General features: G+C 43.9%; 1 protein-coding gene across 5 annotated transcripts in view; it reads right to left on the reverse strand.

The window, feature by feature from the left end:
• mmd (disintegrin and metalloproteinase domain-containing protein mind-meld) overlaps positions 1-18,178 on the reverse strand; it is a 206,371-nt gene that overhangs the window by 118,972 nt on the left and 69,221 nt on the right. For all 5 annotated transcript variants that reach the window (XM_055077571.2, XM_072286332.1, XM_072286331.1 and 2 more), the window contains one exon: positions 476-642. In XM_055077571.2, coding sequence (XP_054933546.1) covers positions 476-642 — 167 coding nt within the window. The remainder of the gene's footprint in view (positions 1-475; positions 643-18,178) is intronic.

Here is an 18,178-nt window from a genome sequence, read left to right on the forward strand (position 1 = left end):
ATTGTAATAAAAAAGTGCGGCCCTTGCGCGAGTCTACACTTTAGTCATTGTTTTCTGCGTTATTCATTAGAGCTCTGTAGCTGCTCGATGTTTTCATTAAAAAGGCATTCTATTTATGTTCGAATATCAAATGCACTCACTCTAATTCCTGTACAATCACATTGCTATATGGCATTATGGCATTGTGTCTTTGCTATGGACTGCTTCTCATTATTCAATATATTGGATACAACTACAGTGTTGAACAACAGGATCTTTTCTGCACATTTTCCGCACACAGCACATTTCAGTGCCAACAAAATTAATGAACCAGATGTTCACTAAAAAATTCTAAAAGAAAGCTCAGGGCAAGAAGCTAATTCACTGACAGAAACCACATAATTTTTGCCTAATTTTTGAAGAATAGAAACCGAAAATACTGAACCCTACCTATACACTACGTCAAGAAGCAGTGTAGTCAATAACCCACACATACGTGAGCAGGTGAGTAGCGTCAACAGCCTGCTTGTAAAGGTTCTTGGCTGAGTAGTCAACAAAGTTGAGCAGGGCCTGGCGGATGTCGCTCGTGTGCTCCACCTGGTCCCCCGTTGCCCACGTTTCCAGGTACACAATGGAAACCCGCGTGTTCACCGTCCGGAAGTACTGCACAGTTGTAGCCCAGCAACACCTGCTACACTGCTAATTGACTAGGTTAAAGAAAGAAGGACACATTCTTCTAATTATTATCATTACTATTGCAACCATATTGCCACCAGGTGGGGCACAATGCTGCTTGCTCTAGAGAGAACAAGGGCACATTGAATCAGGATAGTGAGTGAAGAAAAGGAGAGATAATACAAGAAAAGAAAAATAAAGGAAAAAGGCACGTGCTGGAGAAGACATGAGAACAAACACATTTGTTACATTTGTTACATTTGTTACATTTGTTACATTTGTTACTCAACATTTGAAAAATGGTCCAGAAATTCACAACAAGTTAAACATCAGTGGTCAGAATGTTTAGACTGCAATCAGGAGTCTAAATTTGTCCCCTTCAGAAATGATAAAGGGGCTCAGCAACCTTGATCACATCCAGATGCACAGCCATAGTGGAAGAGAATGTTTAGGCAGAAGTCTCTCAAGTGCAGCCCATTATATCCTAATTAAGCGAGGGTAGTACAAGGTTAAGAGGCACTGCAAGATGCCACTAGGATGCAACAACTTCTACTCATTGGTGTAGATACTTGGGCAGCATAACCAGGATTGTACAGAATATCCAATTCAAAATTCAAGGACAATTCAAGGATTTCCAGGTTGCTGAATGGCAAAATTCAAGGAGGTTGAAACAGACTTTAGTCATAACATAAGCTAAAGAATATTCAAATCTCCTACTTTCTAGCTGCAATCCTTATACCTAAGCAGCCGCTAAATTGCATACACTCTACAAGTTCTTCAGCTGGCTTTTCAAAGTCGATTTTCCCATTGTAATGTTCTGAATCACCTTGTGGCATATGACACACTTTGGTCAATGAGGCTTAATAGTGTCTTGCTTCACCCAAAGATACTCTTCCTGCTAGCCAAATGGCTGAAACTTACTTTATTCTAGGCATTTCAAGAGACCATTCCTCAAAAGAAGAGCCATAATGTCTGCAATGTAAACCAACTAGAAAAACGTCAAAAATGGTGGTACAGTTTGGTCACTTGATCTGGCTTCGTCTAGCACCACGATGGCAAAGGCAACATAAAGAAGCCTGTTGTCAGCGGCTATGGATATGCCAGACTGCAGTCACTTAGCGAAACTCTTAGACGAGAATTACACAGGATCATTTCCCAAAAGAGTGACCACAGCAGAGCGCCGATGTGGAGTTTCCCAGTGAAAACATTTCATCCACAGGACATCTGAATCATGTCCCAATTCCCATGCACCATTTCTGATATACATAGGACATCTGCCAGACGTCCAGTTTCAGATATCCCACCACAGATGTCCCAAGGATATCGCACATGGACCTGTTTCAGATATCCTACCATGGATATCCCAAGGTTATCCCCCATGGACCTTTTTTCACATTAACATGAATATTTTTCCTCCAATTGTGGCTTTGTCTTGAGTATCCACTAACAGAATTATGTTTTCTCGCATGTTCGAATTACAATCTGAAACTATCATGTCTGCAGCTCGCGTGCACTTTGTACTTTATGAATTCTCTGATGCAATTTACTTTGAAAACTGCAATTACTCCAATAAGCCACTTGCGCTTGTCCGAAGGCCTAGAATGAAAACTATGCTGCACTTTCCAACATGTGCATATGTGCATAACTTGTGCATGCAATGTCTCTGTTCTTGATGCGTGGGCTCTCTGCCGTTGCACCTCTCACACAGAATGTGCTGCGACCATAACTGACATTATGGCAAACACTGTGCAAAAGGCCCTGGCATATGTCCATAAAATGTACACGGCATGTTCCCATAATGTCCCCCATGGATATGCAAGGGATGTCTGCAGGACACAGCAAGTGCATTTGTGAGGGACGTCCAAAGGACGTATCCGACACAGCTCCAGGATATCCACAGGATATCCACAGGATATCATTGTTTTCACTAGGTTGTTACACTGAATGTTCAGAAGTTGCCTCCCAGCCCCGTTTTCAAGGAAATCAAGGAACACATTTATTTTTAAAGAGTTCTAAGAGCCCTTGAATCTCTTTTTTGAATTTCAAGGGTTTTTCAAGGATTTCAAGGAGGTGTACAAACCATGAGCAGCATAATAAACCCAACAATAAGCTAATGCAGCACAGCCTTACATAGGCAACAAGATAAGCAACAACTCCTTGTGGCCGAAACCAATTTACACTCTGTATAATAGCATAATTTCAGAGGTGATTATATATACAGTCGACCCTTGTTACAACGGATTCTGATAATCTGACAAAAAACGTCCATTTTATTCGAAGTCCGTAATATCCAAGACGTCTCACTTCCGAAACTTTCGTCGCGATGTCTAACAACTTTATGCAAAGAGTGAGTGACGAACGTCCAAAGTAAAGAAACAAAGAAAGTTGCAGTTTCACCCGAAAGGCGAAGCATCGATTTCGATAGCAAATTAAGCAAAATAAGCGCAGCAGCAGCACCGAGCGAATTGACTTTCATGCTGTCTCTCGCTTCAACGCGGACGTCGAAAGCACAGCATATATGAAGCTACCGGCACTGGGTACACTTTGTCCACATCACAGATCGCCTTGAAGATCTTCCTCCTCTCTGGCTTGTGCAATCTGGCGCGGCGCTGCTTGAAAGTATTGCTGTCATGTGCTGCGGAACGATTTCGAGATGTTTTAGATCGTACTTTGTGAACTTTACGCAATGTCCTTTCATATAAGATCACCAGGGAAGCCTTTGGGTGCATCGGTAACTACAGTACGCAGAAATGGGGGCGCAAACATGCAACACGCATTATCAGCTGCGGTGTATGTGTTGCGGGCTATTTTGTGTATGTCGGTTTTAATTCAACAAAGAGAACCGGCATCTCTGTATTACCAGCATGAAACGGTAAATCTGCTCACTATCTGATCGCTTGGCGTAAGGACTAAAACATAGGAGCGCATGCTCGTGTACGGCCAACGTAAGGCAACTACGAAACATCTAAGCGGCAGGCGCTATCAAATATTTGTGATACACCGGCATCATTCTTACACATTTCAAGTCTAGCAGGCTTGAAATTACTATATGTCTATGCTAACCTCCTGCATGAGGCCGATGGCACTGCTCAACACAGCGATCACTGCGATTGGTGAACCAGCATGACATATACATAAGCTATGTGCTTCAGCATTGCCTTTCTGCCCTGTAAAGCCATAATATCTCAGAGGGATCGCATAAAAAGAATGTGATGGCTATATTTGAGGACAAAGTTTCCATAATATGTACGTGTCAGTGTGTCATAGAGAATGGAATGAACACAACCAAAAAAAAAAAAAATTCAGTTATCATCATCTTTCTCGAAAAAGAAAGAGAAAACAGGCCTAACGCCGCAGTACGACCTTGCATTGTCACACTGCACAATGTTTATAGATCTATAAACGCTGATTCCGCATGCTTCGACCATGCGCTATATAGAACAAAGATATCTGTAATCCAGCACCTACCACTGCTTAGGATGCTTGCACAGTTCGTAACCGGTTGCTTTGTTGGGCAAGTATAGTTCACACTGTAAGGTATGCTGTTATTACTGACCAAAACAATTTCATTCATGGGTGGAAACTTCATCCACCAAACCAAGTAGTCACGCAATGTAATCTGCAGCTAACAGTTTGAATGCTTGTCAAAGTATAACAGCACAGCTTCTATCGTGGCAGAACGGTACCCACACTGTTACGATCGTCGCATATGTTTCATTGCTCCTAAACCACAGCTTAGAATAACACTGCAATAAGGTCACATTAGTGAATGGAATTTTCAGAAATACACAATTTTTCTCCGAGCATGATTGTAGGCTCAAACATGTGCGCACGCATCGCGCTGCATGCTTCGTCCGCCTCAACGCCATCAGAAAGTCCGGCCATACCAACTTAAACCACATCAGTACGTCTCACAGAACCGTGTACCCTGTAGAAGACACCACGCCATACTAAATAGACTGCACGAGCGTCAAAACAAATGCCAGCAACTATCGCCGAGCGTATACCTGCCATGCAAAACGGAGCGCTCATCCAAGCCAGCATGCCTACGGCCCATAGATGGCGCCAATGCATAGCAATATGGTGGCGCCCATGAAAGAACGGTGTGTGTGTGTGTGTGTGTGTGTGTGTGTGTGTGTGTGTGTGTGTGTGTGTGTGTGTGTGTGTGTGTGTGTGTGTGTGTGTGTGTGTGTGTGTGTGTGTGTGTGTGTGTGTGTGTGTGTGTGTGTGTGTGTGTGTGTGTGTGTGTGTGTGTGCATATATAGTAAGCATAAATACCCAAGTTAGCGGACGGATTGACAGCCATCACCGTAGCACAAGTGGTAGTGCGATGCACACGTAATGCAGAGGTTGTGAGTTCGGCTCCCACCGGTGACAAGTTATCTTTTCGTCCACTTTTATCCTCCCCTTTTGTTTATTTTCTACATTTCGATTCCAACTGCAGCTAATTTCCCTGATGCTTTCCTTGGTTTCACACACACACACACACACACACACACACACACACACACACACACACACACACACACACACACACACACACACACACACACACACACACACACACACACACACACACACACACACACACACACACACACACACACGCACGCACGCACGCACGCACGCACACATATATATATACACACCCTTAAAGAAAGCAGCGTTGAAAGAGTAAAGGCACTGAGACTGAAAGTTCATGTCTGTTCCGGCAAGCCGAATGTACATATAGTTAGTCCCTACATGACTCCCAGAAAAAGGCTGATGACCCATTTGGGGGTCATGACCTGCAATATGAGAAACACTGGTTTAGATTGATAAGAAAAAGAAAAACTGGGGTTTGTGAGTGTTTGAAACATTGAATACGAATTGAATAGTCCCCTGCTATTCAATTCTTATTTCATTGGAGAATTCACTGTACAAAGTTGTGAAATATTCATTTCCTTCAAATACATAAGGGATAAAAGCACTTGCTGCAGTCTCAAGGAAGTCAAAAAGAAGGCTGCGATTACTCTTCTGAATGATCCTGCAGCAGGATAGCTGCCATTGTTGTGCAGGAGCACCAACTTCTGGGTGAACACACGAGACTACTGCTCAGTGATTCACAGTCATTTAATAAGAATGGCTCACTTTCAGGCAGCCTATATTCCAATTTATCATTAGGCCAGTCTAATCATGTTTGCATATGTGTATTACTGTAGTATCATACTGCTCTTCTTCAGTAAACGCAACATAGTAGCACATGCATGTGGTAACATGCTGTTCTTCTGTTTCATTAGTGTCATTCCCATGGTGTCCCAGATAGTTGTAACCAGATGCTTATCATTTAAAATCTCCTTCATTGCTGGCACTTCTAGTTGTAAACTAAATATTGTTACAAAAGATGTTCATTTAAAGAGTGAAACAATGTCCAGGGTGAAGCCACAGGGAAGCACCAGCTGGCATTGAGTACAGCCGAGCCAACGTGCCCACACTCTACTTCTTTCTCTACCTCAGTCGTGCAGTGCTGCAGCATTTTCCCCGGGGGCAGATGAAGCTCGCTGAGCCAACTGAAGGGACCTGTGATGGTACTGCTTGAGTTTAGCCATGTGAACAACTTGCGTCGCAAGTGAACGCCGATTACTTGCCGTCACTTTGGTGACGACGTAGTTCACATCACTCAAGCGAGTGAGTATAACGAATGGTCCAGTGTAAGTGGCGAGAAACTTGCGGTACAATCACTTTTTTCGAACAGGTGTCCACAACCAAACATAGTCACCGGGAGTAAAGCTGACGGGGAATGCCGCTCATCGCAGAGAGTCTTGCTGCGGCCTTGTGAGGACAATGTCCTAAGACGCACCAGTCGACATGCTTCTTCAACATGATGCAGAGTTTCAGCGACTGAAAGATCTTCTTGACATGATAAAGGTAGAGTAATGTCCAAAAAGCGCTGGGGAGTGCGTGTGTACAGCACAAAGAACAGCACATATCTAGTAAGTTCATGCTTCGCAGTATCGTACGCTAACATTACAAAAGGTAAGATGGCGTCCCAATTTTTGTGGTTAGTGGCGACATACATTGATAGCATGTTGGTAAGGGTTCAATTCATCAGCTCCATGAGGCCATTCGTTTGTGGGTGGTAAGGAGTGGAATGATGATATGCAGAACCACAAAACCGTAAAAGTTCTTCAAAGACGTCAGCGGTGAATTGCCATCCACGGTCACTGGTGACAACCTGTGGTGCACTGCGACGTAGTATGATGTGATGCAGCAAAAAGGAAGAGACATCTGCTGCATTGGCAGATGGAAGTGCCGCCGTTTCTGTGTAGTGAGTAAGATAATCAACATATATTATAATCCAGTGGTAGCGAGCTGACATCTTTGGAAGTGGGCCAAGCAAGTCAATTCCAACTTTTTCAAAGGACAAGGGTGGCCTAACTGGCTGCAAATAGCCTGCTGGAGCCGTCGTCATTTGCTTGTGCAGCTGGCTGGTGACAACCTGTTCCGTTGTTTTCCAGAGCTTGGGCCGGAAAATTCTCTGGTGAAGTGAGTGCACATGTAGTGTGCGTGCAAAGCCAAGATGCCCAGATGTGATATCATCATGCATGGAATGGAGGACAGCAGGGCGCAGGTTTTCGGGCACAACTATAAGCAATGGAGGACCATCAGCCGAGTAATTTTTTTACTCAACAAACCATTACAAAAAGTAAACGGTATTGTTCCTGCTGACTTATGTGCAGCTGTACGTAGGAATTTCAAGGTAGGGTCGCAATGTTGCTTGCTCTTGAAGGTACTCAGGTCTGGAAACTAGATAGTCATTGAAGCTATCCTCGTCAGCCTTAATGTGCGGCAAAGGGAGGCAGGATAGGCAATCAGCATCTGTGTGACAGCATCCCCTCTTGTAGTTGGGGGGAAAGCTGTACTCTTGAAGGCACAACGCCCAGCGGGCCAACCAGCCAGACAGGTCGCGCAGCCCAACAAGCCAACAGAGCAAATGATGGTCAGTCATTATCGTGAATGCGCGGTCGTGCAGATATGGACGGAACTTCTGAATGGTGAAGACGACTGCCAGACACTCTAGTTCAGTAACGGTGTAGTTTCTCTCCATTTTTGTAAGCGTCTAACTAACATAGGCAATGACATGCTGGTGACCACTGCAGATCTGAACAAGCACAGTGCCAACACCCATACTGCTGGCGTCAATATGCAGCTCAATTGATGCCTCCGGATCAAAATGCTGCAGAACCGGTCCATAAGTCAACAAAAATTTTAGCTGTTGAAACGCAGACTTGCAGTCAGCAGTCCACAAGTATGGGGTGTTTTTGTGAAGGAGAGACGTGAGGGGAGAGGCAAGCTGCGCAAAATTCTTGATGAAGTGCCAGAAATTTGAGCAAAGGCCCAAAAAACTTCACAGGTCTTTCACCGTCTGTGGCTGTTGGAAGTCGCAAACCGCTGCTATCTTTTCAGGGTCTGGTCGTATGCCATCTTTGTCGACAAGAAACCCTAGTACAAGGCCTTGATGCTCACTGAAACGACATTTTTTTAGCTTAAAATAAGGCCAGCTTACTGGGTACAGTCAAGAACAACCGACAGGTGCTGATTGTGCTCATGAAATGCCCGCCCGTATATAATGACGTCGTCTAAATAGCACATGCAAATTTCCTACTTGAGTACGCAAAGCACGGTATCCATAAATCGCTCGAATGTCGCTGGAGTGTTGCATAAGCCAAAGGGCATAACGTTGAACTGAAAGAGAGTGTCAGGTGTTACAAAGGCTCTCTTCTTTTTGTCTGAGGGGTGCATTGGAATTTGCCAATACCCTGACCGTAAATCAACCGGATAGAAATATGATGCAGAGTGGAGGCAGTCGACAGCGACATCTATTCGTGGTAGGGGGGTACACGTCTTTCTTTTTGACGGTGTTTAGGCGGTGATAGTCCGCACAGAATCTCCATGAGTTGTCTTTTTTCTTGACTAGGATCACAGGAGCAGCCCAGGGGCTACATGATTTCTGGATCACTCCTTTCCATAACATTTCTTTGACCTCTTCGGCAATGACTTTTCTCTCTGAAGGTGAAATGCGATAAGGCTTCTGATGAATTGGTGTTGCTTGCCCTGTATGGATGTGCTATTACATACGAGATGCCAGTGGTGTACGGGACACTCGTTGGTATTGAGCAAAATCAAACACTGTGGCATAGTGAGCAAGCACTCATTGAAGAAGGCACTGCTCACTAGAAGACAGCGACTTGTTAATCGTACACTTAAAGTCAGCAGAATTATTATGGCTGCAATCGGGGTTGGATTTGTTTGTGGCAGTTGACATTTCGACCTTTTCGACAATGACAATGGCTTGTTCGTCAAAACTTGCCAGTTTTAGTCCTAGCGGCAAAGTTATGGATTGGGTTGAAACATTCACTGTCCACAAACGAGTACAACCATAAGTGGTGACAACGAGGGAGCGATGGGCTATCACATTTTTCTTGAGCGCGTTGTTATAATCAGGCTCGACTAAACCACAGCAGGAACCCATACGATGGCGAGAAGTGTTGAGAGGTATAAACATTGCAGTCTAAGGGAGCAAACACACATCTTGCGACACGGAGAGAACGTCCGCAGCATCACTGGTGTTATCTGTCATTGAAGTTTGTGCGTCATGGCGAAGAGAAATCGCGCCAGTGCCACAATCCAAAGTTGCCCCAACTCACTTAAGAAATCAATTCGTAAAATAATGTCATGCATTGCGCGTGCAAGCGCAGTAAATTCACTTTGTAATGTCTGGTCCCCTATCATAACTGAAACAGAACAAACCCCACATGGGCGTAACATTTTCCCGCCAACTCTGCGAAAGGTAGCGTTCCGATCCCAAGATGATCTTCGAAAAAGAGGCTCATAAGAGAAACTGCAGCCCCAATATCAATTAGAGCAAAAGTACTCACATTGCCAACTGAAACAGACACTTTGTTTTTAGACGTTATTGCACAAGGGGGTCTAGATCAAGATGAATACATTGCAACCTCACCCCCGTCGGTCACACCTGCTAGTTTCCCAGCAGCGGCGGTGACAACGAGTGATGACGAGGTGACGGAGAGCACTGTTGTCGTGTCGGTGCTAGTGTGAGACTGCACTTGGAAACAGGGGAGTTCATGTGTCCCTGCTGCAGCCATTGGAAGGAAATAAGATATAGCCAGGGCTCGTCAGCAGGCACAAAGGGTGTACAGGCATTAAACCGTGGAGCACACTGCTGGCAGTGGTGGCAATACCTAGCAATGTGTCCAGGCATACCACAGCTGTAGCAAACGCGGGAGTTGCAGCTTGTCACAGATGACACCGGTGACATAGTTGTCACGTGTCGAAACGAAGTCGCAGGCTGGTTGTAGGAGGGAGGAGCCTGCGGAACAAATCATTGTGGTGCCTCTTGCTGATATCCCAGACTTGTAGGTTGCGGTCAAAAGTTGCTTTCTGGACAATCAGCATAAGGCCTGCAGGGCTCTCGGTAACTCTGACATGCCCAGGAGGCCGGTGACACATGAGACCGATCGTCAAATGCACACTGATGGCACACATGAGCGTCATTAACAAATTTAAGGCGTTCCGAATTCTTCTTTAATGACTTGCCGTATCACCAAGATGATGTTGCCATGGGCTGGGATGGACACACTTGCAATAGTGGTGACATTGTCCAAGCGTCCGAACTCTGGTCCAATCCTTCTCATTTTCAGCACTTCAAATGCATGGCAGTGTTTCTTCAAATCAGATGGAGTACTAAGATCTTCCTTCCTTATAAGAAAATTATAAACATCTTCAGCAATTCCTCTAAGCAGATGTACCACTTTGTCTTCGTCTGTCGTGGTTGCGCCGACGATTACGCATAGTTTCAGAACAGTCTCTACGAACGTTGTGCAAGTTTCGCCAGGTAACTGAGCTTGTCTGGAAAGCATCTGCTCAGCCTTCTTTTTCTTAGAGATCGGGTCTCCGAAGCACTTTGTGGATTCTTCTACAAAATTATCCCAGCTTGTCAGCACATTCTTGTGGTTTTCAAACCAGGGGAGTGCAGTTCCAGCGAGAGGAAAAACCACGTTATCGAGCTGCTTCATAGAGGTCCAGTGGTTGTGGCGACTCTCTCTTTTGTAGTGTTTCAGTCAGTCGTCGACCTCTTCAGTTGACTTCCCCAAATTGGTGGGTGGCTCTCGTAGCGGTGTTTAGTAGCCAGCTTGCCCTGCGTGATTGCTGTCTGGTTCGTCCAGATAGGCTGTCTGGCTGTCTTCAGATTGCTGTCTGGTCGTCATTACCTTCTCCAGAATCGACCATGTCCACTGCTTGTGGTTGTAACCGGCCAAGCGTCTACCTCGTTGGACAGTCGGTAGAGCTGGGTCGTCCAAGATCGTCCAGGATTTACCGCGCACCTCCACCAAAGATGTTACGAATGATGTTTATTTAAAGAGTGAAGCGAGGTCCAGGGTGAAGCCACAGGGAAGGATCAGCCGGCATTGAGTACAGCCAAGCCAACGCGCCCACACTCTACTTCTTCTTTCTCTAACTCAGTTGCGCAGAGCTGCGACAATATTACATGCATGTGTGAATATATGTGAGCCTGATCCTTTTTTTTTCCTCAAGCAGGTCCTGCTCAAACTTCATATCTAATGTTGCTTTAGAAATTAGAAAATATTCTATATTCGATCCAATATGTGGTGGTCATTTTTCTAGAATCATCGATTTGGAAATTTTGCTATTGGAACACTGCCATAAAAAGCCTAGTAAATTTTATGCAATATCACATAGGACTCAATGAGCTTTTTTCTTTTTCTGACAGTGAGGATACTTATAAGAATGCAGCTAAAGCTCTCACAGCTCTTTAAAAAAAAAGTCTTCATAGTCAAGGGGGTGTCATCACTAAGGTAGACAGAAGTCTGCCTGTGTCCAGGTAGTAAACTGACAGAACACAAATGCCAATAAATTTTCTAGTAGTAAAACTCGGTTCCTTAATGTTTTGGCCAAACATGACCTCTTTTTTGACATAACGGTGGTGGCTCAGGGATGGCAGTTTTCTCCTATAACTGCCTCACCTGTCTGCAGCCGTGAGACCCGTTGTTATCACTGTTTGCTGCACCGAGATAGAGGTGATCATAGCAGATGCTAGCAAAAACTCCAAACAATCATTTAATGCTTCTAGGAATTGGTTGACTACAAATGCCAGATTTCACGTGTTGCCTCCTAAGTAGGTTGAAATAAACTTCAACTGTGCTGGTGCTTCAGATGTGATGCAGTGGTTGTGGACTTTGATACGTGGATGATTTCCTAATTTTAGTTAGGTCTAAGGGTGCTGAATGTGTGCCTGACTTACTCGATGTTTTTTCTAAGCATGGGTCTGGACTGAGCTTCACACATGAGATCCCACAGAGGAACGTCCTGCAGTTCTTAGATCTGAATTTGACCTTTTTGTCTAACCATGTATGCTGGCGATACGCTCCCAGGAGTGAAAAACCTCTTGTAAACTACGCGTCTTGTCACTCTAAGCTTGTTAAATTCGGAATTGTAACAGGATGTATTGGTATGGCTGTCAAAAAATCGTGTACTCATCAAATGTCCAGTAGCCTGATGGTCCAAGCCCAGAGATGCAGAGAGACCAGTTTTCCTGATTCTGTAATTGTGGCTGGTGCTAATAAGATTATAAAAGCGCTGAAATGTTCGGAACAGCCCAAAGAAAATGTTGCGGGGAAAAATGTTGTTGTCATGCCTTATGAGCACGCGTTGTCACATCGTTTTAAGAGGGTAGGGGCCAAGTATGGTGTGAGGGTCGTTTTTTCTGCTCCGATGAAGCTGGGTAAATTAGGGGCAGCAGTTCAGAGGAAGCAGGAAGGCTTTAAACGGAATGCTGCATGCAAGGTAAATCATGTCAATAAGTACATCCGTTGCAAGAAGGGCACTGTCTACCAGATTCCTTTATCTTGTGGTCAAACTTACATAGGCCAGACAGGCCGTTGCATCAATATTAGACTAATGGAGCATGCCAATTCATTGGACAAAAAAGACACTAACCTGGCAAAGCATTGCAGTATTTGTAAATGCGTACCTTTCTTTGACGATACACAATTGTTATTTTTTCATAGTGACAAGACTACCAGAGAAGTTGCTGAAGCATTCCATATCATCAGAAAATCTAATAGTTGCGTTAGCAAAACATCTTTAATCTTGTCAGCGAAAGAAATGACATTGCTGCACAAAGGGTAGATTGCAAGGCAGGTACACGGTCGTCCACTTCCAATTTGAACACGGCTGCCGGCGGCCGGCGAGGCCGGCGCTCCGCGGAGCGCCGCTCGTGGGCGCCGGGGTAACTAACGCGCCGGCGCACTGGCAGCCCCAAGCGTGGCCGCTGCCGCGTCGTCTGCTACAGTGCGCCTGCACTAGTGTGTGCTGGCGGCTGAGGCCACGCCTGTGGCTGCCAGTGCACCGGCGCGTTAGTTACCCCGGCGCCCACGAGCGGCGCTCCGCGGAGCGCCGGCCTCGCCGGCCGCCCGGAGCCGTGTTCAAATTGGAAGTGGACGACCGTGTACATCGCGGGCATATGTTGGCTGTCCGTAGTTTGTATCTGATCATCGATGTATGACCGGGCGCATGCATCCCCAGTTTTGTACGTATAAGTTGACTTCTTACTTCAAATAAATCAGTTGTAAGTTCAGCGCCGTGTTTGTCTCCTCCTCTTTCTGGTCCTGTCGTCTAGCGCTGTTTGAATTTTATTGTTACCATGGAACACCAACTCGCCCAATCCGCTGCCCTTCAACAAGTACAAGCATGGCCTTTAATATCTGTGTTTGTTACAAGAGAGGGCGTCAATGGCATGTTCCGGGTGCTCCAGGCTTCCAAAATCGCTTTTGGCTATCACTGGCCAAGCACTCCGTACAGATGGTTAAAGGGACACTAAAGTGAAAAATGATTACTTCTGCATCAGTAAATTACCGTTCTACGACACCAAAAATACCACTCTTACAACGATAAGATGTTTGGTAAGCCAGAAAAAGCTCAAGAACGAAATACGGGTGGCGACACCTACTTAAGTTCCCGCACCTGGGGGCTGTGACGTCTTGGATTTTGATGGCATCTTCTAGGGCCTACTAATTACATATAGCGGTACAGATTGACTACATTGTGTTCTAAAGGAACCAAATATTAAACATGGCAAGTTTCGGGAACCTTTATTCAGCCAACGCGGCCCAAATGCGAAAACATACTTTGGAATCCCTGACGTCACGCTGACGTACCGGCGTTGGGGTTGAGGCGCGAAATTCAAATACTGACACTTGGACCTTCATTTTCTCATCTAATAATCAAACTATTTGCTTGAAATGACTGCCTGCAGGGTTCTCAAACAATGCTTCATTAGTCTAAACTGATTTATTATTTCGCTTTAGTGTCCCTTTAATCAACGAAGCTTAAACGTGCGGCCCCGATATTTATCACTGGACTAATCCCGACGGTTCATTAAACGACCACTTGGTATGCTGCCAGGTCCTCAGTACGCAGTTGCTGCTTGTGCTTGGCTGCACGAGCGTCGTCTTGTGCCCGGACTGCAGCATAGGCACAGCGTAGGTGAGCTTGTTCCCAGTTCTGCCCACAGCGTTGCTGATAGAAAGCTGTCTGCTTCACAGGAGCACCTTCCACGCGTGGCCTACCCACTTCGGAGCCGCCGCAGAGAAACCGCTGCGACGGAGATCAACGCCGTCGCTGCCAGTACGGCCAATCGCGTGCATCTCTTTTTTTCTTCAGCGCATGCGCATGGGGTTGCGCCGGAGCAGATTTCGGTGTACAGGTGACAGACGGACGGATGAATCGGCTAGCCATATACAGCGTCACTGCAAAAAGCATGGCCTTTGAGATTTGTTTTAGTTATTAGAGGAAACCATCACTGAGTGGTGGATACACATTTGATGCACAAAATATCACTGTTATAACATAATGACGTCATTTCAGCTCCATTTTTGGTCACCACCGTGTTTCTAGAACATGCCATGAGTCGAAAGACAGAAGGGACACATAGCCTCGGAGATTTGTTTTTCTAACGTAATGAGCAGTTGCTGTCCATAAAATATGGCACCATCACTAACAAAAGCATTTGTAATAAAAACTAGTTCCAAAGTTTACTACTAACAGAAATGTTCCTATTTTTACATCTAATTTTTGCTAAATATGATGTCGTCGGCATAATTTTTGCAGTCGAAGCCAATTCAAGCCGACTTAGACTGAGCGGTTTTGGTTGCAAGAAGTATTATTCAAAATTTCAGATTCTGCAAAGGTGACTACAAACATTATTTTGATATGTTTGCAGCCATTTTTCTCCTCTTTTTGCATGCATGCAGTTTCTCATGAGTCAATGAGAAAAGTTTTTACCTCATTAGTTACACAGAATACTTATTTCACTAAAGAGCCACATCATTTCATACATTTGAAGGAAAGCTTGCTGATATCACTGTGTGAGAAAATTGCCAGTGCTTGTATTCTGTATGATCTTTTTGCTTTACACAGGGAGTGAGGCATCAAAATGAGCAGTCAGTTTTATATGTTTCTTTGTTCGTTCTCCTTAAGTGCGCACCACTTGTTTTTCCTTCTTCTAGACGGGATCGCATGGTGCTTCAAGGTAGGGACACAGCAAAGGAAAAAAACATCATGCTTCTTCATGCAGCATTCTTGAGTCAGCAGTGGCAGCGGAGTTCTGTTAGTTCGGGGGTGAAAGGAAAAAAAAAAAGAATCTGTGGACACCAACTTCTGCAAGCTGATGTTGAGTAAGTGTCATTTATACATGAATGCAACCTGCTACTCTTAGTAACTGATGATACTTTCGAATGCAGAACCTTGGGTTGTGAGCTGTGCAGTAGTGTGAAGCCTTCACAATCTTTTCCAGCAGTTGGTTTGTTATGTACCAGGTGTCTTTGTTGTCTTGCATGTTGTGTAAATTTATATTACTTGTGACCCTGAGTCATATCTGTGATATTACAGTCAGAAGCAGGACACAACAATTACTACGCAACCATAGCAGAGTAAACATAAAGTTGACAACACTAAAGTTTGAGAGAAAGTTATCAGAAACACTAGAAACTGAGATGCCTCCTAGAGTTCTTTTTTTTTTCTGCAGATGGAAATCTTTTTTTTTTATCTCAAGTAAGGGTATCTTAAGAATCATTGTTATTATTTGGCTTGCAGATATATATATATATATATATATATATATATATCAAAGGGCCGAAAAGGCCTACTGGAAATGTGTCATGGTGTGACATTCGAATTTTTCACCAGTCAATCACATTGCGTTGTCGAAGTATTGTCTGAGAGATAGTGCATAATACTATATATAGTTCAAAGTAGCAGTAGATAAGGAGAATTAGAATGAAATTCTGCAGCTTTACATGCCAAAAAACAATCTAATTATGAGGCATGCTGTAGTGGAGAACTGCAGAAAAATTTTAACTACCTGGTGATTTTTAATGTGAACAAGAGCATTTTGCATTCTGCTGCCATTGATTTGTGGCCGCTGTGTAAGGTAGTATTTATTTATTTTATTTACCAATACTGCTAATCTCACACGAGATTATAGCAGGGAGGACACATACATGAGTACATGTACATGTACACACAGTACATGTGAAACACAATGCAAGACTACAACGTTACAATAACGATGCATCAAGTCAACGGTGACAAATATAAAGACTGTAAGTATATTGAATACAATTAAAAAATGTAAAAGATAAGGTGCAAAACTATTGATGAAATGTTATGCACATAATTATTTCTTCGACCAACATTAGAAAATTTTCTAGTCAGAGTGCTCACGACTGAATGGTCCGGATGGTTCCACTCTCCGATTGCGCGATTAAAATAGGAGTATTTAAAACAGTTTGAGTTGTGCCTGTATTCAACAAGGGTATGAGGATGTTTGTGACTCGTAGGTCTTGTACGTGATACAGAGATAACTTTAGATGTGTCAATGTTTATATCACCATGGGTTGATACAGAAACTTCAGTCAGGCTAGTTTAGCTCAATTTTGTAAGGTTAGCATACCAGCTTGCTTTAGTAGACTAGTTGGTGAGTCAGTTAGCTTGTATTTATTAAAGATAAAACTTCATGCCCTTCTCTGCACTCTCTGCACTTTATCAATAAATTTGTTTGTGAAAGGAAACCAAACAATGTTAGCATACTCAAGGATTGGTTGAATAATCATGCGATAAGCCAACAGCTTTGTGGCAGGTGGTGCCTGGTGAAGGCGTCTTCTGTGGAAGAAAAGTCGCTTTAGTGCAGTCGATGTAATGCTTTTAACATGCACATTTCCTTGGAGATGATGGGATAACGTTATACCCAAGTATTTATGCTCTAAAACTCTAGTCAGAAGCTTCGAAGAAGAAAAGTCCACTTGTTGAAATGTTGGCTCCTGCTTTCACCTTGTTCTCGTTTTGCTCATCGTCTTGAATTTCCATCTCCCGTCTTCCCCGTGTTTTCCCTAGTCAGAGGCATGTCACTAATAGTGTAGGTAAAGTTGGATATTTGTTTCTTTCTAGTTATTGTTAATATTACCAATTTCTGTGCATTTATGGTCATCTGCCACTCCTGACACCATATGAACACAGACTCTAGAGCATTATTTAGGATTTCATGGTCATCATTAGAAGTAATTTCATGATACAAGATGCAATCATCTGCAAAAAGATGGATATTTGCATGACACTTAGCAGGCAAGTCATTTGTATGAACAAGAAATAAAGCAGATCTCAGGACGCTATCCTGGGGTGTACTGGGAGCTAAACTAGAAACTTCGTTACTAATTTGAACGAACTGGCATTCATTAGCAAGGTAATTCTCAATCCATTCAACAATAGGACCATGTGGAATGAATTTCTTTTATTAGTTTTTTGTGTGGTACATGGTTGAAGGCCTTTGAAAAGTCAAGTAAAATTAGGTCTATCTGTTGTCCATTGTCTATACATCGAGATATGTCATGTGTTAGTTTTATAACTTGCGTGACTGTCAAAAGTCTCCTGCAGAAACGATGCTGGCAGGGTGATAGTATAGATTCTTCGTCTAGGTATGTGGTTATGTGTTTTAGGACTATATCTTCAAGCTTGCATACAGTGGAAGTTAGTGAAATAAGTCTGAAATTAGACACCTCAGATGCTTTTTTATATTTAGTGTACTCGTTAAAGATTTGTTAAAAATTAAGCACAGATATTTAGTGGTCCATTCAGCATATCTCTTTAAATTAAAATTATGTTACGGGGTTTTCATGTCCCAAAACTACGATCTGATTTTGAGGCACGCTGTAGTGGGGGAATCCGGAAATCTGGACTACCTGGGATTCTTTAATTTGCACCTAAATCTAAGCACACGGTGGTTTTTGCATTTTGCCCCCATTGAAATGTGGCCACCGTGGTCGGGATTCAATCCTGTAGCCTCGTGGTTAGCAGCCCAACACCATAGCCACTAAGCAACCGCGGCGGGTCAGCATATCCCTTAAGAAATACGTTGGGCATATATTGTCTGGCCCAACAGCTTTTTTTG

Source organism: Dermacentor andersoni, chromosome 2 (assembly GCF_023375885.2).
Source record: "Dermacentor andersoni chromosome 2, qqDerAnde1_hic_scaffold, whole genome shotgun sequence".
Lineage (NCBI taxonomy): Eukaryota > Metazoa > Arthropoda > Arachnida > Ixodida > Ixodidae > Dermacentor > Dermacentor andersoni.